This window comes from Biomphalaria glabrata, chromosome 13 (assembly GCF_947242115.1).
Source record: "Biomphalaria glabrata chromosome 13, xgBioGlab47.1, whole genome shotgun sequence".
Lineage (NCBI taxonomy): Eukaryota > Metazoa > Mollusca > Gastropoda > Planorbidae > Biomphalaria > Biomphalaria glabrata.
Genome location: NC_074723.1, coordinates 15628718 through 15651516, shown reverse-complemented (window position 1 = coordinate 15651516; position 22799 = coordinate 15628718). Strand labels below are relative to the sequence as shown.

Here is a 22799-nt window from a genome sequence, read left to right as displayed (position 1 = left end):
TAAAGTTGGCATATTTGTTTATTAATTATACATGCTCGCTACTAGAAAAACACGTGACAAATGTGCTATTTTTTTTATCCAAATCGAACACAAACATTGTCAGCCACCCTGCAGCATCATAAACAAAAGACACATATTCAAAGATACATTCAGCTATTTGAGATCAACAAATTAATCTCACTTCGGGAACTCAATTATCAGCATTCATCCTGGGCAATAATCAATTTGTAGTCTTCTTTTTCTACCAACAAAATAAAATGACAAAAAACAATAAATGATAATAAATATGCATGCATTCAGTGTACACAGTTCATTATGAGTCTTTCACGTTGAGAATCTGGTATGTACATATATAGATAAGTGATGATTTATCCAGCATTAAATAGATCGATAAAGATATTTAAGAAATCAATAGCAGAAAAAAAAAGATGCAAAGAACTGAGTTTTCCAAATGATTTGAAACTCCTCCTAAAGATAAATACTAAAGATAAATATTTAATGTTCACGCTATATTTACAAAAGTTGTTTGAATAGCTGACTTCCACATTAAATGTTGAAAAAGTCATTGAATAGAGAACAGTTGAACAAATAGAAAATTGGAATGCTTAATGCAGCATTGATTTTTGTTTTCTCCTGCTTGCAACTGAGCAGGAAAAAATGTTGTCGATGGTCTTAATAATCTGATTGGCCAAGAGTAATCTAATGTCACTTCTTACTTTGAGACATTAGATCACTTTTGGAGTTATGTGCATTCTATTCAAACTTGATGAACCATCGCGTGCAGTGCTGGCGATGCAACGAAATTTAACCGGTTGTCCCCCTTTCTGTGTAATGCATTAGTATTAATAAAGTCTCCAATATTTATCTCCCTTTGATATAGTCGTACGGGACTGAACTCCCAGGAGGGTTCTAGCACTGAGGGACTATATTAGGGACTGAGATGGTGCAACCGTCTCTGTCGTTTCTGATGGTAATGAACTGATTCAGGCTGTTGGCGACGGTGGGGCTCACGTCCTGGCGGCTGAGCTGTGGGCTGATCGTATTCAAACCCCCACCAAAGATGTCATTCACGTTCGATGCCTCATGGAAGTTGGCCGACGAGGTGGGTTGCTGCATGGGCGCGTTCCTGTTGTTGGCGTTGTTTCTGGAGTTGGAGCCGAATCCGGCAAAAGCAGCGTCGCTCGGGACAAAGTTCTGAAGGAAGGTGGGTATGAATTTGTCTAGCAGTTGCCCCATGGCTTGGCACTCTTCTGCGGACAGTGATCGGCCCCCTCTCGGATTGACCCTGTATGGTACTGTCTCCCCACTGCGTATGACTGTGCAGGCTGTTGAGGTTACAATAGGTGAAAAAAAAAAGAATTTATTAGAAATTGTTAAGATAAGAATAGGTCCACGGTTGACTTAATTTAGATCATGAAAATACTTATAGTTTAAGTTCTACTTAAAGTCTGACTTTGGGTCTAAAAAAGAGGTAATAACAGGCTTTGGGAGAAGGTAGGCTAACAGACCCACTGACAGTAATTAAAAATATATTTGTCATACAAAGACAGTGATATACTGATATTTTTTACTGTTAGTGTTTTTGAATAAGATTATATGAGCGATTGATAAATGATTTTGCTATTAGCATGAATAAACATGGAAATAAATGGACCCTTCTTTGAAAGAGATTGACAGACTTATGCATACAAGATGCATCTTTAGATCATTATAGTAGACTGCTAGTTAGTGAATTCGACATTCTCACTGTATAATTTTCACGTCTACACATTGTTATTTAAAGTCTTATAAATTGATTAAGCTTGTCTTGGAGTCCGAAGCTTAATGTGGAATGCAGTATTTCCAGCGGCGACCTACATACTTTACCACACCCAGCGCAGAAATAGCGCAGACATAGTTTGAGTTTGAGTTTTGAGTTTAGGCACATCGGCACAATTTAGACCATCTTGTGCCCGTAATCCTTTAAGGACCACTCTCCCTTAGTCATTTTCCGTCGGTAATCGATTTAGATATTGTTTTCGCCGTCTACGTCTGTCCTCGGCAGTAGATTTTCTTTTGCCCCTAAAATGTATCCCGCAGCCTTTGTAAGTGATCTGCAGCAGTCTCGTTCCGATGCCGCCTGAAGCCAGGTGCTCTCTAGGCATAGAGTTATTTATACTTGACAAATTAGGGTTTAAGGTCTCAGGTGTATTTTCTTTGTAAAAAAAAAATGTTGTTCTTTTCAATTTAAATTTCAAAAATAATATTTAAAAAATGTAAGTAAGATAATTATCGACAAGAAATGGGATCCAAGTTTTTTTTTTAAAACCAGATGATCTCAAACAGGAGCTATTTATGTCGTTAACTTTTCTTCTTTTTTTTTTAAATAGGTCAATCGGGTCAAATATTACATTTCCATAGATCACCTTGTATCAAGAATGAATGCCTTTAACAGTCTATAACTTACATCTCTGACTCCCAGCAGGTGAGTTTGGCAGCCCTTGGCCTGGCACAAACTGCGCGTTGTTAATGAACCGTGTGAGGTCATCTCCTAATATGTCCCTGAGGGAGCCCCTGATAGTTGTGGCGCTTCCGTCGTTGGCAACAATGGGAGGTGGGAGAGACGAGGGCGTCAGTGGAGACAAGAAGATCAAGTTGATGTTGTCTCTTGCATTTGGATTTCCAGCTCCTGCCAAGGCAATAGATGTGACAAGTGTGAGACAAAGGCAAGTAGGGCAATAGATGTGACAAGTGGTAAGACAAAGGCAAGTAGGGCAATAGATGTGACAAGTGTGAGACAAAGGCAAGTAGGGCAATAGATGTGACAAGTGGTTAGACAAAGGCAAGTAGGGCAATAGACGTGACAAGTGGTTAGACAAAGGCAAGTAGGGCAATAGATGTGACAAGTGGTAAGACAAAGGCAAGTAGGGCAATAGATGTGACAAGTGGTTAGACAAAGGCAAGTAGGGCAATAGATGTGACAAGTGTGAGACAAAGGCAAGTATGGCAATAGATGTGACAACTGGTAAGACAAAGGCAAGTAGGGCAATAGATGTGACAAGTGGTTAGACAAAGGCAAGTAGGGCAATAGATGTGACAAGTGGTAAGACAAAGGCAAGTAGGGCAATAGATGTGACAAGTGGTAAGACAAAGGCAAGTAGGGCAATAGATGTGACAAGTGGTTAGACAAAGGCAAGTAGGGCAATAGATGTGACAAGTGGTAAGACAAAGGCAAGTAGGGCAATAGACGTGACAAGTGGTTAGACAAAGGCAAGTAGGGCAATAGATGTGACAAGTGGTTAGACAAAGGCAAGTAGGGCAATAGATGTGACAAGTGGTAAGACAAAGGCAAGTAGGGCAATAGACGTGACAAGTGGTTAGACAAAGGCAAGTAGGGCAATAGATGTGACAAGTGGTAAGACAAAGGCAAGTAGGGCAATAGATGTGACAAGTGTGAGACAAAGGCAAGTAGGGCAATAGATGTGACAACTGGTAAGACAAAGGCAAGTAGGGTAATAGATGTGACAAGTGTGAGACAAAGGCAAGTAGGGCAATAGATGTGACAAGTGTGAGACAAAGGCAAGTAGGGCAATAGATGTGACAAGTGGTTAGACAAAGGCAAGTAGGGCAATAGATGTGACAACTGGTAAGACAAAGGCAAGTAGGGCAATAGATGTGACAAGTGGTAAGACAAAGACAAGTAGGGCAATAGATGTGACAAGTGGTAAGACAAAGGCAAGTAGGGCAATAGACGTGACAAGTGGTTAGACAAAGGCAAGTAGGGCAATAGATGTGACAAGTGGTTAGACAAAGGCAAGTAGGGCAATAGATGTGACAAGTGGTAAGACAAAGGCAAGTAGGGCAATAGATGTGACAAGTGGTAAGACAAAGGCAAGTAGGGCAATAGATGTGACAAGTGGTTAGACAAAGGCAAGTAGGGCAATAGATGTGACAAGTGGTAAGACAAAGGCAAGTAGGGCAATAGATGTGACAAGTGGTAAGACAAAGGCAAGTAGGGCAATAGATGTGACAAGTGTGAGACAAAGGCAAGTAGGGCAATAGATGTGACAAGTGTGAGACAAAGGCAAGTAGGGCAATAGATGTGACAAGTGTGAGACAAAGGCAAGTAGGGCAATAGATGCAACAAGTGGTAAGACAAAGGCAAGTAGGGCAATAGATGTGACAAGTGGTTAGACAAAGGCAAGTAGGGCAATAGATGTGACAAGTGGTAAGACAAAGGCAAGTAGGGCAATAGATGTGACAAGTGTGAGACAAAGGCAAGTAGGGCAATAGACGTGACAAGTGGTTAGACAAAGGCAAGTAGGGCAATAGATGTGACAAGTGGTAAGACAAAGGCAAGTAGGGCAATAGATGTGACAAGTGTGAGACAAAGGCAAGTAGGGCAATAGATGTGACAAGTGTGAGACAAAGGCAAGTAGGGCAATAGATGTGACAAGTGTAAGACAAAGGCAAGAAGGGCAATAGATGTGACAAGTGTAAGACAAAGGCAAGTAGGGCAATAGATGTGACAAGTGTGAGACAAAGGCAAGTAGGGCAATAGACGTGACAAGTGTGAGACAAAGGCAAGTAGGGCAATAGATGTGACAACTGGTAAGACAAAGGCAAGTATGGCAATAGATGTGACAAGTGGTTAGACAAAGGCAAGTAGGGCAATAGACGTGACAAGTGTGAGACAAAGGCAAGTAGGGCAATAGATGTGACAACTGGTAAGACAAAGGCAAGTAGGGCAATAGATGTGACAAGTGTGAGACAAAGGCAAGTAGGGCAATAGATGTGACAAGTGTGAGACAAAGGCAAGTAGGGCAATAGATGTGACAACTGGTAAGACAAAGGCAAGTAGGGCAATAGATGTGACAACTGGTAAGACAAAGGCAAGTAGGGCAATAGATGTGACAAGTGTGAGACAAAGGCAAGTAGGGCAATAGATGTGACAACTGGTAAGACAAAGGCAAGTAGGACAATAGATGTGACAAGTGTGAGACAAAGGCAAGTAGGGCAATAGATGTGACAACTGGTAAGACAAAGGCAAGTAGGGCAATAGATGTGACAACTGGTAAGACAAAGGCAAGTAGGGCAATAGATGTGACAAGTGTGAGACAAAGGCAAGTAGGGCAATAGATGTGACAAGTGTGAGACAAAGGCAAGTAGGGCAATAGATGTGACAAGTGTGAGACAAAGGCAAGTAGGGCAATAGATGTGACAAGTGTGAGACAAAGGCAAGTAGGGCAATAGATGTGACAACTGGTAAGACAAAGGCAAGTAGGGCAATAGATGTGACAACTGGTAAGACAAAGGCAAGTAGGGTAATAGATGTGACAAGTGTGAGACAAAGGCAAGTAGGGCAATAGATGTGACAAGTGGTAAGACAAAGGCAAGTAGGGCAATAGACGTGACAAGTGGTAAGACAAAGGCAAGTATGGCAATAGATGTGACAAGTGTGAGACAAAGGCAAGTAGGGCAATAGATGTGACAAGTGTGAGACAAAGGCAAGTAGGGCAATAGATGCGACAAGTGTGAGACAAAGGCAAGTAGGGCAATAGATGTGACAACTGGTGAGACAAAGGCAAGTATGGCAATAGATGTGACAACTGGTGAGACAAAGGCAAGTAGGGCAATAGATGTGACAAGTGTGAGACAAAGGCAAGTAGGGCAATAGATGTGACAAGTGTGAGACAAAGGCAAGTAGGGCAATAGATGTGACAAGTGTGAGACAAAGGCAAGTAGGGCAATAGATGTGACAAGTGTGAGACAAAGGCAAGTAGGGCAATAGATGTGACAAGTGTGAGACAAAGGCAAGTAGGGCAATAGATGTGACAAATGGTGAGACAAGGTCTGCAAATGTAACAAAAAATGTGGAACAAAGACTAGCACAAAAACTTGATGAAACAAATGACAGAGAAAGGACATCGCTAGTCAGGCAATAAATGTAAAAAACAGTGAGACAAAGGGTAGTGAGGCAATAAATGTAAGAAACAGTCAGACGAAGGCTAGTGAGGCAATAAATGTAAGAAACAGTGAGACAAAGGCTAGTAAGGCAATAAATGTAAGAAACATTGAGACGAAGGCTAGTGAGGCAATAAATGTAAGAAACAGTGAGACGAAGGCTAGTCAGGCAATAAATGTAAGAAACAGTGAGACGAAGGCTAGTGAGGCAATAAATGTAAGAAACAGTGAGACGAAGGCTAGTGAGGCAATAAATGTAAGAAACAATGAGACAAAGGCTAGTGAGGCAATAAATGTAAGAAACAGTGAGACAAAGGCTAGTGAGGCAATAAATGTAAGAAACAGTGAGACAAAGGCTAGTGAGGCAATAAATGTAAGAAACAGTGAGACGAAGGCTAGTGAGGCAATAAATGTAAGAAACAGTGAGACGAAGGCTAGTGAGGCAATAAATGTAAGAAACAGTGAGACAAAGGCTAGTGAGGCAATAAATGTAAGAAACAGTGAGACAAAGGCTAGTGAGGCAATAAATGTAAGAAACAGTGAGACAAAAGGCTAGTGAGGCAATAAATGTAAGAAATAGTGAGACAAAATGCTAGTGAGGCAATAAATGTAAGAAACAGTGAGACGAAGGCTAGTGAGGCAATAAATGTAAGAAACAGTGAGACAAAGGCTAGTGAGGCAATAAATGTAAGAAACAGTGAGACAAAAGGCTAGTGAGGCAATAAATGTAAGAAATAGTGAGACAAAATGCTAGTGAGGCAATAAATGTAAGAAATAGTGAGACAAAATGCTAGTGAGGCAATAAATGTAAGAAATAGTGCGACAAAAGGCTAGTGAGGCAATAAATGTAAGAAATAGTGAGACAAAAGGCTAGTGAGACACTAAACTATTTTTGAGGTTCGGTACAACCTAAAGTGTGGGGGGAGGGGGGGGGTCACATTACCTTGAGTTGGGGCTACTGTTGGCGCTGGGACAAGTGTTACCACTCGGTTGTTGTTGTTGGTGTTTCCGACCCGAAGTAGATTGGTCAGTGGATTCCTGTTGAAGGCTCTGCTAAGTACATTGGTCACTGGGTTGACAGGGCTTAAGTTAACGGTGCTAAATGACCTTCCTGGTAAGGCAATATTAGTTATATTAAATTAGGTATGTACTTGGTAAACATGGAAAATCGTAAATGAATGAATCCATAAGTACAAATAAACACTTTGACCGTTTCTAGAGTGAACAATAGTGATCTACCTTCTTTTAGTGACTTTTTATAGAAGAATAACTAACATTGTTTATCCTCGTCATTGGCAAGATCAGTACATGTATGAGATAAGTTATTGGTTCTTATAATATGTACACTATTTTACAAAGTTTAAATCTAAAGTTACTTGCATTATAATCTATATATATTTCCCTTGTTCAATGAAATTCAATACTACCTTAGAAAGAGATACAGTAACAATCAGCATGTGTTACTAGCAAAGATTTAGAATATAGAAAAGCCTCATTCATGTACATTTAAGTACGCGTTTGCTACAGAAAGATCCCAGGTAGCACATTTAAAGACCGCTTCACAAACGAAGAGATTAGAGACAGGGTTATTACAGCGACTGGACCCCACGATGACCCGATAACTAGTGTAAAAAAAAATACATAAACTAAAACTCTATGGCCATATTACAAGGTCTTAGTGCTTGCAAAGACCTTCCTTCGGGGAAGAGTACCAGAAAGAAAAGAAGAGGCAGACAAATGGGTAGACAACATAAAGAATGGACGGGCCTGCCATTGAAAGAGGTACCCAAGCCAAAAGACAGAGAGGGATGGAGAAAGACGGTTGACAAATCTTGAGTGGTGCCCCAACGGTCCAACAGACTAAGGGATAGGTCAGGTGTGGGCAAATTACGGAGCGCGGGCCACAAGCGGCCCTCCGAAGTGTTTTATGCGGCCCGCCGACACCTATAGAAATCAGGTGTGCCCACAGTATATACATATAAAATGCAAATATTAAAAATAATATCTATATAAATTATTGAAACTGTCTCATTATAAAAGTTTTTAGTAAACGAAGATTATGCTTATTGGCTATACATCAATACACTTAAGACACAATCTCTGAGTGTTGGGTAGGCTAGGAACAAGATGGCAAGTGTAACAACTGATGGAGCTCAATCTTTGACTGAGAAAAATATTTTTTAATAAGAAATATCCCAACCATAAACTCTAAACAGAAAAGCTTCCACAAAGCTGCAAAAAAATTCACCGATATATTAATCACAATATTACAGTAATCAAATTTACAAGAGCTACGTTCTTTCTAAAGTGTTGTGAGTTCAACTACGATCTTTCTATGACTGACTTTGATACCCACAGGCCTATTTCTAATAAAAAAAAAATTAAATTGCTATTGCAATTGGTTGTTTACATTTGAAATATAAATGCATGTTAAATCTTTTCAAACAAGGCTTTCCCATTTCTACAGGCAAGCAAAAGAAAATAGTTTTTGTCATTTTTCTTTGCTGAAAGGTGAAAAAATTTAAAAGTACAACACTTATTAAGATTCCTTAATTGTGCAATTTATAAAAGCAAATCTTAAGACGTCAAGAACCAGTTTTCAATACAATCAGTTCACCATTTATCGCAGAAGCTGATTCAGCTTCAGAGGACATAACTCCAAGCAAAGAGAAGTTCCTGTCAGTACTACCACGGGAGTCTTATGGGTGCCAGAAGCTGTATTTCCAAACTTAAAAAAACAAACTTTGCTGCTGTTCACATTATTTGGGTACACATACATCAGTTCTTCCTATTCGTTCTCATTTTACACGTTAAAGGGTTCAGATCAGTAATCCTATATCTGAGATGAACCGCGCAGTGGTTTCCAGATCAGGCAGTTCTCCGAATAGTCTTTGGAGAGTCTTGTTCGGGTCTCTTGATTTAGTATGCACCATTAAAGGGCATGGTCAGCATTCTCTGGTGATGCTCCACAAGGGCAGGTTTCCCTCGTCCCGACATTTAACTTCCGGAACATATATTATTGTCTCATTCAGTGAGCAAACATTTTGTTTGTGTGAACTAAACAAGTATAATCACTGGTTGACTGACTGTAATGTGGCAGCAGTCACAGGGGTAACAACTAGTAAGATAGTTTCAAGTTCCGGAACATTATGCACGAGTGTAAAAGGTAACATACTGCACATTAAGTAGTATAATAGTGGGGATATTGTGATATAAAAAGACAACAGCAATTTTTTTAAAAGTCGTAAAATTGGTTTCAAAAACTGCTAACTCATGTTGTAATTTTTCAACGCGGAGTGTGAAAAAGAAAGAAAGAAACGAGAATATAATAGAGTGTAAATATGAATTAAAAGACATACTACACACTTAGCAATCGTATCTTACTAAGATATATACATATGCGGCCCGCGAATTCCAAACTTTTTTTTAATGCTGCCCTCGATACAAAAAGGTTGCCTACCCCTGGGATAGGTGAAGGTAAAAGTGGTGAATATTTAAAGTAGTCCAATGTAATATACAATATGAAGTGAATTAGTTAATTCAAATAGAAAGGTAAAAAGGAACACAAGGGCTTTTACCATCAGACATGTTTTGGAGATTTTGTTTTTTAAAAAGACATCACTTACCGAGGGGTACTGTGGTCACAGGGGCGGCGAAAGCTTGAGTCAGCTGTCCAGTGGTAGGGTCAACAAACAACACAACACGGTTGGTGGTTGTGTCGAACACAGATCCTTTAAGAAAATAAAGTTGCAAACATGATCTACACTAGCAAGCTCTGAATTAGGGAAGAAAGAGTTTCGTTTTCGCATCATAATATTATCAGTATTTGGTAATAACCTTGTCCAGACCGATAGTACTAGACGGCATACATACATTTTCAGTACAAACTATTCCACAGAAAAATAACTGTTCATTGAAGTGGTACTTTTACTTTCTTCTGTTCAACTTGTTTTGTTTTTTATCTATTGTAGAATTAGGTTTGTTTGTTTTGAGTACAGGAAGTTCGAATTTCTACTTATTGTCTTGGGTCAGTGACAGTTGGAATTTACAATTTCGCATCATTGCCATGGAGGCGCGGTGGCAGAGCGGTAAAGCACTTGGCTTCCGAACCTGGGGTCTCGGGTTCGAATCCTGGTGAAGACTTCGATTTTTAGTTTCGGGATCTTTGGGCGCCTCTGGGTCCGCCCAGCTCTAATAGGTACCTGACATTAGTTGGGTAAAGTAAAGGTGGTTGGTCGTTGTGCTGGCCACATGACACCCTCGAAAACCATAGACCACAGAAACAGATGACTTTTACATCATCTGCCCTATAGACCACAAGGTCTGAAAGGGGAACTTTACTTTTTTTGTTATGAAGGACATAAAAAACAACACACACACAAAAAGAGATTTATGCAATCACAAGTGGGCATATCCGCAACACATCTGCGTTGAAACTGAAACCAATACAACTCAAACTACAAGACCTAATCTACTAGACCTGAAATACTAGACGTAAGCTAAAAGACCTAAGCTATCAGTCTAGAATCTAGATCAATGCTACAGATCATCATAGCTCATACCTTACAGATCATTATATTGCTGTAATGAGAAAGATTTAGGAAGTTATTTTATAACTTTACCTGAAATTGGATCTATGGCCACCTGAGCATCGGGGACCACCTGACCAGTCACGGGGTCAATGAAAGTGACCGGCGTGTTCCCGTTGACGGTGACGAATCCAGGTCCGGCGAACACAACGTTAGCGGTGGGTGTGGTCACGGTGGTTCCAGTGTTGGTGGTGGTTGTAGTGGTAGTCTGCTGGTTGGTGAGTAGTCTAAGCAGGAAGAGCGTCTTCAGAAGGTTGTCACTGCCACCTTTGCTACCGCTGCCGAACAGACCTGAAAAGTTAAAGCAAATAGCTGAAAAAAAAACGTTTTTTTTTGTGGGAGAACAAAACACGCTCAAGTTAAACGAGAATTACGTCTCTCAAGGTTACAGTGGAGGGAGCACCAAGAAAGCGTCGTCCAAAGCTGACTTGATAATGTGAAAGAATGCACCGGCCTCTCTCTTGACATCTTGCTAAGAACAGCTGCTGACCGGGACAAGTGGAGGGATTTCGTTAGGCGAACTGTCACAGCACCCCTATGACGAAAGTCAAGAGAAAGAGGAGATTCCGAAGATTTGCCAGTGATGTCCAACAATCACTGTTTGATAGCTTCCGTTTTCTCTTTCTTCCTGTGTATCTCATTCTCGCTCTACTCGTATATCCATATTCTCTTTTATTTCTATGTGTTTCACAGTAAAATATTATAAGTTGCTGTTATCTTATCTTATATAATACAGACGTTACTTCAAAAAAGAAGATGATTACGTCCTACGCGTCATGCATTTAGTCATGCATATTAACCAATGACTTAAATTCTGCCAAGTCACTGGCTTTTTTTTTCCTGGCTAGCTCAGGCAACCCATTCCATGCTCTAATAGCACTAGGGAAGATAGAGTATTTGTACAAATTTGTCCTAGCATATGGGACGAGGAATGTGCCTTTATCTTTGTGTCTTTCAGAGTATTTTATCAAAACGTTTTTAATAATAAGACCAGTATAGTCCTTTTACGTTCTTTTACATGTGTGCTAAAACTACAACTATAAATTGATTTATTTTAGATTTTGACTTCTCTATTTCCTTCTTTTCATCTTACTTCCATTTTTTATCTCTTTATCTACTTCTCCCCCCCCCCTCCCTCTTGTGTTTCTCTCTCTCTCTCTCTCTCTCTCTCTCTGACATCCTTTCTATATTCTCCCTTTCTCACTCTCTCTTCCTTTTTTCTCCTTTTCCTCAATTAAAAATAACTCAGTTGGTTAATTAAACTTTAAAATTCCAAAACGTCAGTTGTTAAGTTAACCGAATTCTGCTTATCACATCAAAAGGATATAACCGTAAATAATTAGATCTAGCTCCTATTTGAAATGATGCACAGTGATGGGAACTAAATTAACTTTTAAAAGTTAAACTAAAACTAGTTTTCAACTAAAATAAAGTAGTTAAACTAAAAGTTTATCATGAATTTCAAAATATAGTTAAACTAAACTAAAGGAAATTAATTAAAATGGAACAAACTTTTTTTTTGGGTGGGGGCGGGGTTGAATAACATTCAATAAGAGTTTAAAAATTAGATCTAGTAACCAATAAAATAGAAACGAAATTGTTGGGATTGTAAGAAACATTTGACCTGTATAACTATTTGATAGTGTAAAATACATGCTGGACTAACCCTGCTGTAGATGTGCTATTTTCCTTTGTCTCACCACAAAAAATACAGCCTACACTATTGCATAACCGTGAAACGCGCAAGGGAAAAAAAACCCGGGTGGTCTTGTCATTATGGACTACACACTCAGTACATCTATCTGGCCAGGTTGTTGAAATCAGCCGGACACACCGTCTATTTACTTTTTGGGCAGGGAGGATGTGTAACTATTTTAGTGTAAAGAACATGCTTGACTATCCATACCTAATTTGACCCCTCCACTCCTAACACTATTGCTTAACGCATAATGAAAAAAATGCAGGGTAGTATTGTAGTATCATCGACTACACAAGTACAGGCCTACACGTGTATGTCTAGATGACCAGGTTGTTAAAATCAGTTGGACACAGTCTATTTACTTTATGGTCAAGAGAGGGTGTGGATTAAGATTTTTTTTCTAGAGTTGGTTATCCTAATGCTTTAAGATCTATATAGTCCTAATTGTCGATTCTTTAATCTCAATACTAAGTCTTAAAAGGGTGTACTTGATGTTTCTGCAGTTAAAAAACTATTGTTTGCCGCAATGAATTGATCGAAACCACTTATATATAATATTGACCTAACTCACTAATCAGATTCCCACTATAAACAGAAATTAAACACCACCGTGGCTCATAAAAAAATTCGGAATAATCCCATTCATAATATTGCATAGAAGCTTTTAGCAAAAATGTTTAACATTTTATTATACTGCAACTTTCATTGCAAATATTTTATCCCAAGACTTCTACCAGCATCTTACTTTACCCTCTTCAAATGCAGACTGACTAAATAGTTGTAAACAGCATCATTTTTTTGATAATCAAAGTTATTGATATCACATGACCAGAAAACAGGGAGTGCGTTTTAACCCTGACCACATGTTGAAAAGTTGTACAAATTTTAAATAAACTTTTTAGTTAGTAACTAAAAAAAAATAATTAAACTACGATTTTAACTAAACTTTTTTATCTAGTTAAACAATGGCCTTAACTAATTTTTATTTAGTTAAACTAAAAATTTCTAACTTTTTAGTTAACTTTTGCTCATCATTAATGATGAATAATATTAATACATATATTACAAAAGCATACCTTTTGAATCTATGAGACTGTCACCTGTCACAAATAAAAAAAAATATTATTTATATGCATCAATATATGAGCGTGGTGTGTGTGTGTGTGTGTTACTGTAAAATGCTGCAAGTTGCTATTTTAATCAAAAGACATGTATTATCCTTCTATGGGACAATCGGGGGATGGTTTGCATTATTTTAAATGGGCTTTAAAAATACAACTACAACTACACATTATTTATATTAGATCTTTGATTCATAGGATGGTCTCTTTGATTCATTTCTTTTCCAAGTTCATCACTGTTACTGGTATGCATGTTCAAGATAGTCATGGAAGTAGTGAGTTGGTGAAGAAAAAAAATTATAACAAAAATTACACGAAATGTTTTTGTTTCGAAGTTCAATGTTCCTGGTCTGGTAAGTGATAACTACTAAGTATAGAATTATAAGTAGCCAATTTGAATACATCTTGTTCTAAAACAAATGTTTGACACTTTACAAACAATGTGTTTAGGTGCCAGGTCAATTTTACCAGATAGATAGAGACCTTGACCGGAAAGAGTTCGTTGTCCAGAAAGAAGTCAAAGACAGAAATAGAAGTAGTTGTCAGGAGAGGAGACCATTTCTTTTAGACAGTGTCAATAAAACTAGAGTAAGAAATATATATGGAAAGAGAAAAACAAAGCATATGATATATATTTGTTTGTTTACCTTTTCCGCCCATTGAACCTGTCAAAAGAAAAAGAAATGGCATTAAAATGTAGGAAGTAGGATTTCGGAACATTATGAATGTCATATTATTGTAATGAAATTAGGAAGTTGTTGTTTTTTCTGGTCAATTTACTTGCATGGCGGCGCGGTGGCTGAGTGCTTTGCTTCCGAACCTGGGTTCCTGGGTTCAAATCTCGGTGAAGACTTGGATTTTGAATTTAAGGATATCTAGGGCACGCCTGAGTTCACCTAACTCTAATGGGTATCTGACTTAAGTTGATAAAAGTAAAGGCGGTTGGTGGTTGTGCTAGCCACATGACACCCTGTTCTTTACCGTTTTCCAAAGAAACAGATGATCTTAACATCACCGGCTATATAGATCGCAAGGTCTGAAAGGGGAAATTTACTTGCATGAGGAGTGCAAGGATCGTCGCTACCGAGTTAATTACCTGGGACCATACTTATTTGAGACAATGTCTTCCTACCTGCTTTAATTAGGTTTAAGAGGGTATGCTCGCCTAGTTCCTTTCAAATGGGTTAGATCTGCAGCCTTCCTTTGTTCAGCACATGACACATCAAGTTATTTATTTCATAGCATACTGTCATTGCATACTTCATTTGATCTCGTATGTATCTTGACTTGCGTCGTAGGTGTGACGTGTCTGTTGGCGTAGTTGTATCATAGTATTCTTTTCGGTCCTTAGCAGATAATCCAGGCGTGCCGGTCCATTATTTCATGTTGTCCAGCCAGCTCTTATTAGAGGGACCTTTTCTTCGTGCTACCTCCACTGTACCTTAAAGGATGACTCTTTAGTGTGAGTTACAGCATGAACCAAAAGCTCAGCTTATGTCGCATTACAGTATTAGGGAGGTCCTCCTTATTGCCAGCCAGAGTATTGATTTGTACGAACTCATTTGTCTTCTTTTCCTCGTATCTGATGCCCAGAAGTTTTCTGTAGAATTTATTCTCAAAGACTTGAATTCTTCTTACAGGCTCAGCGTTCAGTATCCGACTGTCACAACCAGATAGGAGAATAGTGACCACTAAAAATAATACAGTTTAAATTGCTCTTCAAAGCTAATATTACTCTTCCAGATTTTACTGTTTATGCATGGGGGCGGATGCCTGAGCTTAAATCGGTATTTATCTATTTGAGCAATTCTACATCTCTTGTTATGTTTGATCCTAGGTATTTAAATGAGTCACTTCTAATATTTAGCCATTCAACTGTATGCAATACAACATTATCTCCAACACATATCATGTAATTTGCTTTTTTTTCAGTGTTAATTTCCATACCAACTACTTACCTAGAATTACTTTGTATTGCTTTGGAATTGTTTTTTTGGTGTTTTTTTTTTTAGAAACGAGGCATGCTAAAATGCTAAAAGTCTTGCATTTCAGTATTTTATCTAGCCTACACTAAAAGGGTGAGGCATGCTTAAATCTAATTTACTTAGACTTAGACTTACATTCTCCCGCAGCCGTTTGGTGCATTTGGAGGCAAGCTGTCTCCACAAAGATCTGTGACTAGCAATGTCTGAAGCCTCTTCCCACCCGATGCCAATCTAATACTACATTACATTTCAATAATGTGTTTATCTAGCTTAGACTAAAAGGGTATACTCACTCGTGAGTCCTTTCAGTTTGGAAAGAACTGCAGTCGTCAGAAGGAGTTGCTGCCCTTGAGTGGAACCTAGCAGGATGAGTGGAAGGAGCGAGCTGAGATCACTGTGACCCGATGAACTATGACCTGACATACCTTTGCTCGAACCGGAACCAGTGTGATCGAAATGAACGTATTCTACGTCATCGTTGACGTCATTGATTTTCTGCATAGAAAAAGGGAACAAAGCATCTTTAGTCATCGGTCACATTGTGCTGTAACAGCTAGTCTTTCTTATAGTTTGTAGATAACTAGGAAATACAAAGTTGTCGAAACTAACAAGGAGCAATGTTATGGCACGATTTGAATATGTTAAGGCACGATGTGGAATGAGTTATTTGTTTCATAAATAGGGAATGTTTTGAATTATAAACAATGACGCGTACAGTAAAAACAAGGATTGGATTTTAGGAGGAATAGCGAAACGTTAACAGACGACTTTTGACGGCGGTTGTAGAGAGAGGAGCTTTCAGTAAACGTAGAGATTTAGCTTGACGACATTCGACGGCTCCTTTCGTTATTATTAAACTTCTTGTTCGACATTCACTATCAGCGTCGACTAACTTATCCTGTTTTATTTTATTGAATCTCAGCCAATCAAAAGGGATGTTTCTTCTCTACAAATCAGATTCTCTCTAACCTCTAACACTTTGCATGACTATCAGAATCTCTGTAGGCTACAGTTCACAACGCCTTTAGTTAACAGTGCCTGCTATTTGCAGTTCACACTGCCAGCAGTGCATTCAGTTCTTTGTTCGTGCAAATCACAGTGCTTGCACTAAACATTTCCTACAGTTACCTGTCTCTGCAGCTCACACAGTTTCTATTTCATGGAGCTCCCAGTTCCTGCAGTAAACAATGCATGCAGTTCCCAGTTCCTGCAGTAAACAATGCATGCAGTTCCCAGTTACTGCAGTAAACAGTGCATACAGTTCCCAGTTCCTGCAGTAAACAATGCATGCAGTTCCCAGTTACTGCAGCAAACAGTGCATACAGTTCCCAGTTCCTGCAGTAGAAAATGCATGCAGTTCCCAGTTACTGCAGCAAACAGTGCATACAGTTCCCAGTTCCTGCAGTAAACAATGCATGCAGTTCCCAGTTCCTGCAGTAAACAATGCATACAGTTCCCAGTTACTGCAGCAAGCAGTACAGGTAGTTCACAGTACCAGCACATCACACTTGTACTCAAAGTAGTGAAGCATTAAAATGTTAAAAGTGAATCACGTGACTTTGTTGTATAAATGTAAACATATTAGAAACTTACTTTCAGCGACTGAACAAATTTCTTGTTCTTGAACAGCTCTTTAAAAGCACTGCCAAAATACTGAGGCTGATTCAATGCTCCAGTCTTAAACTGTTTTCTGTTTGGAATAATAGGGTAGATAAATTAGACACACAGACACACAGACAGATAGATAGACAGACAGGCCGACATATAGATAGATAGATAGATAGATAGATAGATAGATAGATAGATAGATAGATAGATAGATAGATAGATAGATAGATAGATACAGACAGATAGATGGATAGATAGATAGATAGATAGATAGATAGATAGATAGATAGATAGATAGATAGATAGATAGATAGATAGATAGATAGATAGATAGATAGATAGATAGATAGATAGATAGACAAACAGACAGACAGACAGACAGAAAGACAGACAAACAGACAGACAGGCAGACAGACAGACAGGCAGATAGATAGATAGATAGATAGATAGATAGATAGATAGATAGATAGATAGATAGATAGATAGATAGATAGATAGATCTTTTAATATGTTGTCCTCAACATTGTGTACTCTCTCTCTTATCTTCCTTTTTTCATTTCCTTAAGTTTTTCTTTAGGCTCCACTATATCGCCAACACATTTCTTCACATCGTTTTGTCTTCTTTATCTCGCTAATTGTATTTTATTGCTTAAAAAAAATAAAATGGATCTTAAAAAATCAAGTGTAAGCAAAGAGGAGATTACTGTGATTAAATTTTGGTGTGGAAATTCCCAAAAAATAAGTAGACAATTGTGACGTTTTCACAGCTTACCTTTTGACACTCTGTCCGCCTCCATAGGATGAAACGTAATCTTTAGTTCCGTAGGCTGACGAGTAATCTTTACCTCCGTTCGCAGACGTGTAATCTTTACCTCCGTAATCGTACGTGAAGTAATCGTACATGTTGTTCACAGGAGAATCGTAATCGTAGTAGTAGACGTAATCGTTCTGCTTGCCATTGGAGTTTTTGTTAGAGTTGTCGTAGTAGTAATAGTAGATGCCCTTCTGGTTGACGCCCGTGTCGCCCTTTTTGTTGTTATTGTTATTGTTGTAACTTGATTTTTTGTAATTTCTGTAGTTGTTGTTTGCAGAGTCGTAGTCATAGTAGTAGAAGCCTTTGTTGTTGTTATTGTTGTTATTGTTGTTGTTATAGCTGTTCTTATTGTTGTTACTGAAGCTGGAGACAAATAATGCAAATAGGAATTAAGTTAATTAAGACTTTCAATCTTGTTTGCACTAGCTTTAGTGACTTGGTCCCAAGTCCCAGACTGAGGTATGCTCATTAGCAAACATCCGTTAAGCAACTGTAGTAGTTTTTAAATGGGATTACTCTATCAAATATTTCAAAGAGCAAAAAAAAAAAAGTAAAGTCCCTCTTTCGGACCGTACGGTCTATAGGGCAGATGATGTTAAGGTCATAAGTTTATTTGACCAACGGTTAAGGAGCAGGGTCTCATGTGACCAGCACAACGACCAACCGCCTTTAATTTTCCCACTGAAGTCAGGTACCAATTAGAATTGGTTGGACACAAGGGCGCCCAGAAGATCCAGAAATTCAAAATCCCAGTCATCACCGAGACTCGAACCCAGGACCCAAGTTCGAAAGCCAAGCGCTTAACCACTCAGCCATCGCGCCCCATTTAAATAGTAGGGACGTGGAATTGTTTCTGACATTACGTTAATAGTATGGGCGGTTGGGGGGGGGGGGGGTCACATACATAAGACATCTAGCTACTAAAACAACTCTGCAGTTATAAACACAAGTAAACTCTGAAATACAACATCTAGGCAAGGTATGGAAAGCAGCACTGCATTTATATTTCCTCTAGGCCTCTAAGTGCTGCGTGTACTTGCAACGTTTCACATTAATCACCGCTACATTAGGCTCTTTCACATTAATCATCACTACATTAGGCTCTTTCACATTAATCACCGCTACATTAGGCTCTTTCACATTAATCATCACTACATTAGGCTCTTTCACATTAATCATCGCTACATTAGGCTCTTTCACATTAATCATCGCTACATTAGGCTCTTTCACATTAATCACCGCTACATTAGGCTCTTTCACATTAATCACCGCTACATTAGGCTCTTTCACATTGATCACCGCTACATTAGGCTCTTTCACATTGATCACCGCTACATTAGGCTCTTTCACATTGATCACCGCTACATTAGGCTCTTTCACATTGATCACCGCTACATTAGGCTCTTTCACATTGATCACCGCTACATTAGGCTCTTTCACATTAATCATCACTACATTAGGCTCTTTCACATTAATCATCGCTACATTAGGCTCTTTCACATTAATCATCGCTACATTAGGCTCTTTCACATTAATCACCGCTACATTAGGCTCTTTCACATTGATCACCGCTACATTAGGCTCTTTCACATTGATCACCGCTACATTAGGCTCTTTCACATTAATCATCACTACATTAGGCTCTTTCACATTAATCATCACTACATTAGGCTCTTTCACATTAATCACCGCTACATTAGGCTCTTTCACATTAATCACCGCTACATTAGGCTCTTTCACATTGATCACCGCTACATTAGGCTCTTTCACATTAATCACCGCTACATTAGGCTCTTTCACATTGATCACCGCTACATTAGGCTCTTTCACATTGATCACCGCTACATTAGGCTCTTTCACATTAATCATCGCTACATTAGGCTCTTTCACATTAATCATCGCTACATTAGGCTCTTTCACATTAATCACCGCTAGATTAGGCTCTCTCACATTGATCACCGCTACATTAGGCTCTTTCACATTAATCACCGCTACATTAGGCATTTCACATTGATCACCGCTACATTAGGCTCTTTCACATTAATCACCGCTACATTAGGCTCTTTCACATTAATCACCGCTACATTAGGTTCTTTCACATTAATCACCGCTACATTAAGCTCTTTCACATTAATCACCGCTACATTAGGCTCTTTCACATTGATCACCGCTACATTAGGCTCTTTCACATTAATCACCGCTACATTAGGCTCTTTCACATTAATCACCGCTACATTAGGTTCTTTCACATTAATCACCGCTACATTAGGCTCTTTCACATTAATCATCACTACATTAGGCTCTTTCACATTAATCATCGCTACATTAGGCTCTTTCACATTAATCATCGCTACATTAGGCTCTTTCACATTAATCACCGCTACATTAGGCTCTTTCACATTAATCACCGCTACATTAGGCTCTTTCACATTGATCACCGCTACATTAGGCTCTTTCACATTGATCACCGCTACATTAGGCTCTTTCACATTGATCACCGCTACATTAGGCTCTTTCACATTGATCACCGCTACATTAGGCTCTTTCACATTGATCACCGCTACATTAGGCTCTTTCACATTAATCATCACTACATTAGGCTCTTTCACATTAATCATCGCTACATTAGGCTCTTTCACATTAATCATCGCTACATTAGGCTCTTTCACATTAATCACCGCTACATTAGGCTCTTTCACATTGATCACCGCTACATTAGGCTCTTTCACATTGATCACCGCTACATTAGGCTCTTTCACATTAATCATCACTACATTAGGCTCTTTCACATTAATCATCACTACATTAGGCTCTTTCACATTAATCACCGCTACATTAGGCTCTTTCACATTAATCACCGCTACATTAGGCTCTTTCACATTGATCACCGCTACATTAGGCTCTTTCACATTAATCACCGCTACATTAGGCTCTTTCACATTGATCACCGCTACATTAGGCTCTTTCACATTGATCACCGCTACATTAGGCTCTTTCACATTAATCATCGCTACATTAGGCTCTTTCACATTAATCATCGCTACATTAGGCTCTTTCACATTAATCACCGCTAGATTAGGCTCTCTCACATTGATCACCGCTACATTAGGCTCTTTCACATTAATCACCGCTACATTAGGCATTTCACATTGATCACCGCTACATTAGGCTCTTTCACATTAATCACCGCTACATTAGGCTCTTTCACATTAATCACCGCTACATTAGGTTCTTTCACATTAATCACCGCTACATTAAGCTCTTTCACATTAATCACCGCTACATTAGGCTCTTTCACATTGATCACCGCTACATTAGGCTCTTTCACATTAATCACCGCTACATTAGGCTCTTTCACATTAATCACCGCTACATTAGGTTCTTTCACATTAATCACCGCTACATTAGGCTCTTTCACATTAATCACCGCTACATTAGGCTCTTTCACATTGATCACCGCTACATTAGGCTCTTTCACATTGATCACCGCTACATTAGGCTCTTTCACATTAATCACCGCTACATTAGGTTCTTTCACATTAATCACCGCTACATTAGGCTCTTTCACATTAATCACCGCTACATTAGGCTCTTTCACATTGATCACCGCTACATTAGGCTCTTTCACATTAATCACCGCTACATTAGGCTCTTTCACATTAATCACCGCTACATTAGGTTTTTTCACATTAAACACCGCTACATTAGGGTCTTTCACATAGGAGCCAAATTGACAAAATGTATTTTAAAACAATAAAAATATTAAAAAGACACTGCCTCATTTATGCAGCTTCTAGAGTGATTGTTTTTCTCTTACAAATGAATGAATGTTAGATTACAAATACAATGGAACACTTTTTACCTGCCCTTTCCCCCCGTCTCCCCGAGAAAGAATTCTGCTTAAGCGAATGTAGGCCTATAGATCTTTATACTATTCCAATGACAAGCATTTAGATATTGACTTAGATCTAGAAGACGATGCGCAAAAATTTTATGAACATTAATTTATTAATTTCTTCAGTCAGAAAAGCCTTGCTTTCGGAAATTGCAGAAAGCGATAGTCATTTCAACAACGCGAAAGTCATTTCAAAACCGATGTTAGATCTAGACCTAGAACCCTAGATCTAGATGTCTAGCCAAATTTAAATTTATTTCCTTTTTTTCTACTTGAAAAATGGTAACGTCAAGTTAGACTTATCTCCTCGTGGCCAACGAGCAAGAAATTATTTTTAAAATCAACTTTTAAATTTCTAGAAAAATCGTTAGAACCGTTTCTGAGATCAGTGTCCAAGTTCCTCCGTCCTCCATGACGTTCTGACTTAAATAGATATATTGTAAAAAGTAAAATGTACCTACACTTTTAGAGGTTTTCTATAAATGGTCTTTTTATTAGAACTGTCTTGTTCCTCTGATTTCTGTGAGCTTTCTTGATAAGACTTGTCATACGAATCTTCTGACGCCTGCTTGTGTTCAAACGTTTGGCTTGAGTCGTCTGACTCTTGGAAGTCTTTGGAGTCAGAGCTTTCTTTCTTGGAGTCACTCTCGTCGTCTTCGTCGCCGCTGTCGCCTTTGTCGTTGGATCTCGACGATTGCTGTGCGGAATCTTTGGGGTAGTAAGGAATGATGGGTTGGAAGATGGGCGGGTGGAAGATTGGCATGACGGGATAGTGGAACGGATTCATCGGGAAGAAGCTGGACATTCCTTTATCACCGGAGAAGATTCCGGAGTTTCGGCTGCTGTCGAAGCTGGACTGCTGTGGCTCGTATGAGGACGACTCTTGGGATTTGGTGTCAGAGTTACTGTAGGAGGGAGCGCTGTAAACAGTGGGAGTGTAAGAAGAGTAGGATTTGCTTTCTTTATGGTAGGATGGGCTGTAGCTGTTGCTGTAGCTGTTAGAGTCGTAATCTTGGCTTGTTGATTGACGAGTTTGACCCTGTTGATAAGCAGATCAGTAAACACCTAACCTGTCACATCTTGTATAATTAAAAAAATAAAATTTCAGAATTTTAGTTTCTTAGTAAATGAACACAACCATTGCC

The 22799-nt window shown here is 38.9% G+C and overlaps 1 protein-coding gene across 1 annotated transcript in view; it reads right to left on the bottom strand.

Annotated features, from left to right (window-relative positions):
- LOC106053007 (uncharacterized) overlaps positions 1-22799 on the bottom strand; it is a 29382-nt gene continuing 6583 nt past the window's right edge. Inside the window, exons 6-16 of the mRNA XM_056008692.1 lie at positions 22116-22693; positions 17718-18122; positions 16931-17027; positions 15631-15832; positions 14000-14017; positions 13308-13331; positions 10566-10823; positions 9570-9674; positions 6887-7054; positions 2447-2668; positions 1-1325 (exon numbers count right to left, since the gene is read on the bottom strand). Of these exons, the coding sequence (XP_055864667.1) occupies positions 910-1325; positions 2447-2668; positions 6887-7054; positions 9570-9674; positions 10566-10823; positions 13308-13331; positions 14000-14017; positions 15631-15832; positions 16931-17027; positions 17718-18122; positions 22116-22693 (2493 nt within the window). The 3' untranslated portion in view covers positions 1-909. The remainder of the gene's footprint in view (positions 1326-2446; positions 2669-6886; positions 7055-9569; positions 9675-10565; positions 10824-13307; positions 13332-13999; positions 14018-15630; positions 15833-16930; positions 17028-17717; positions 18123-22115; positions 22694-22799) is intronic.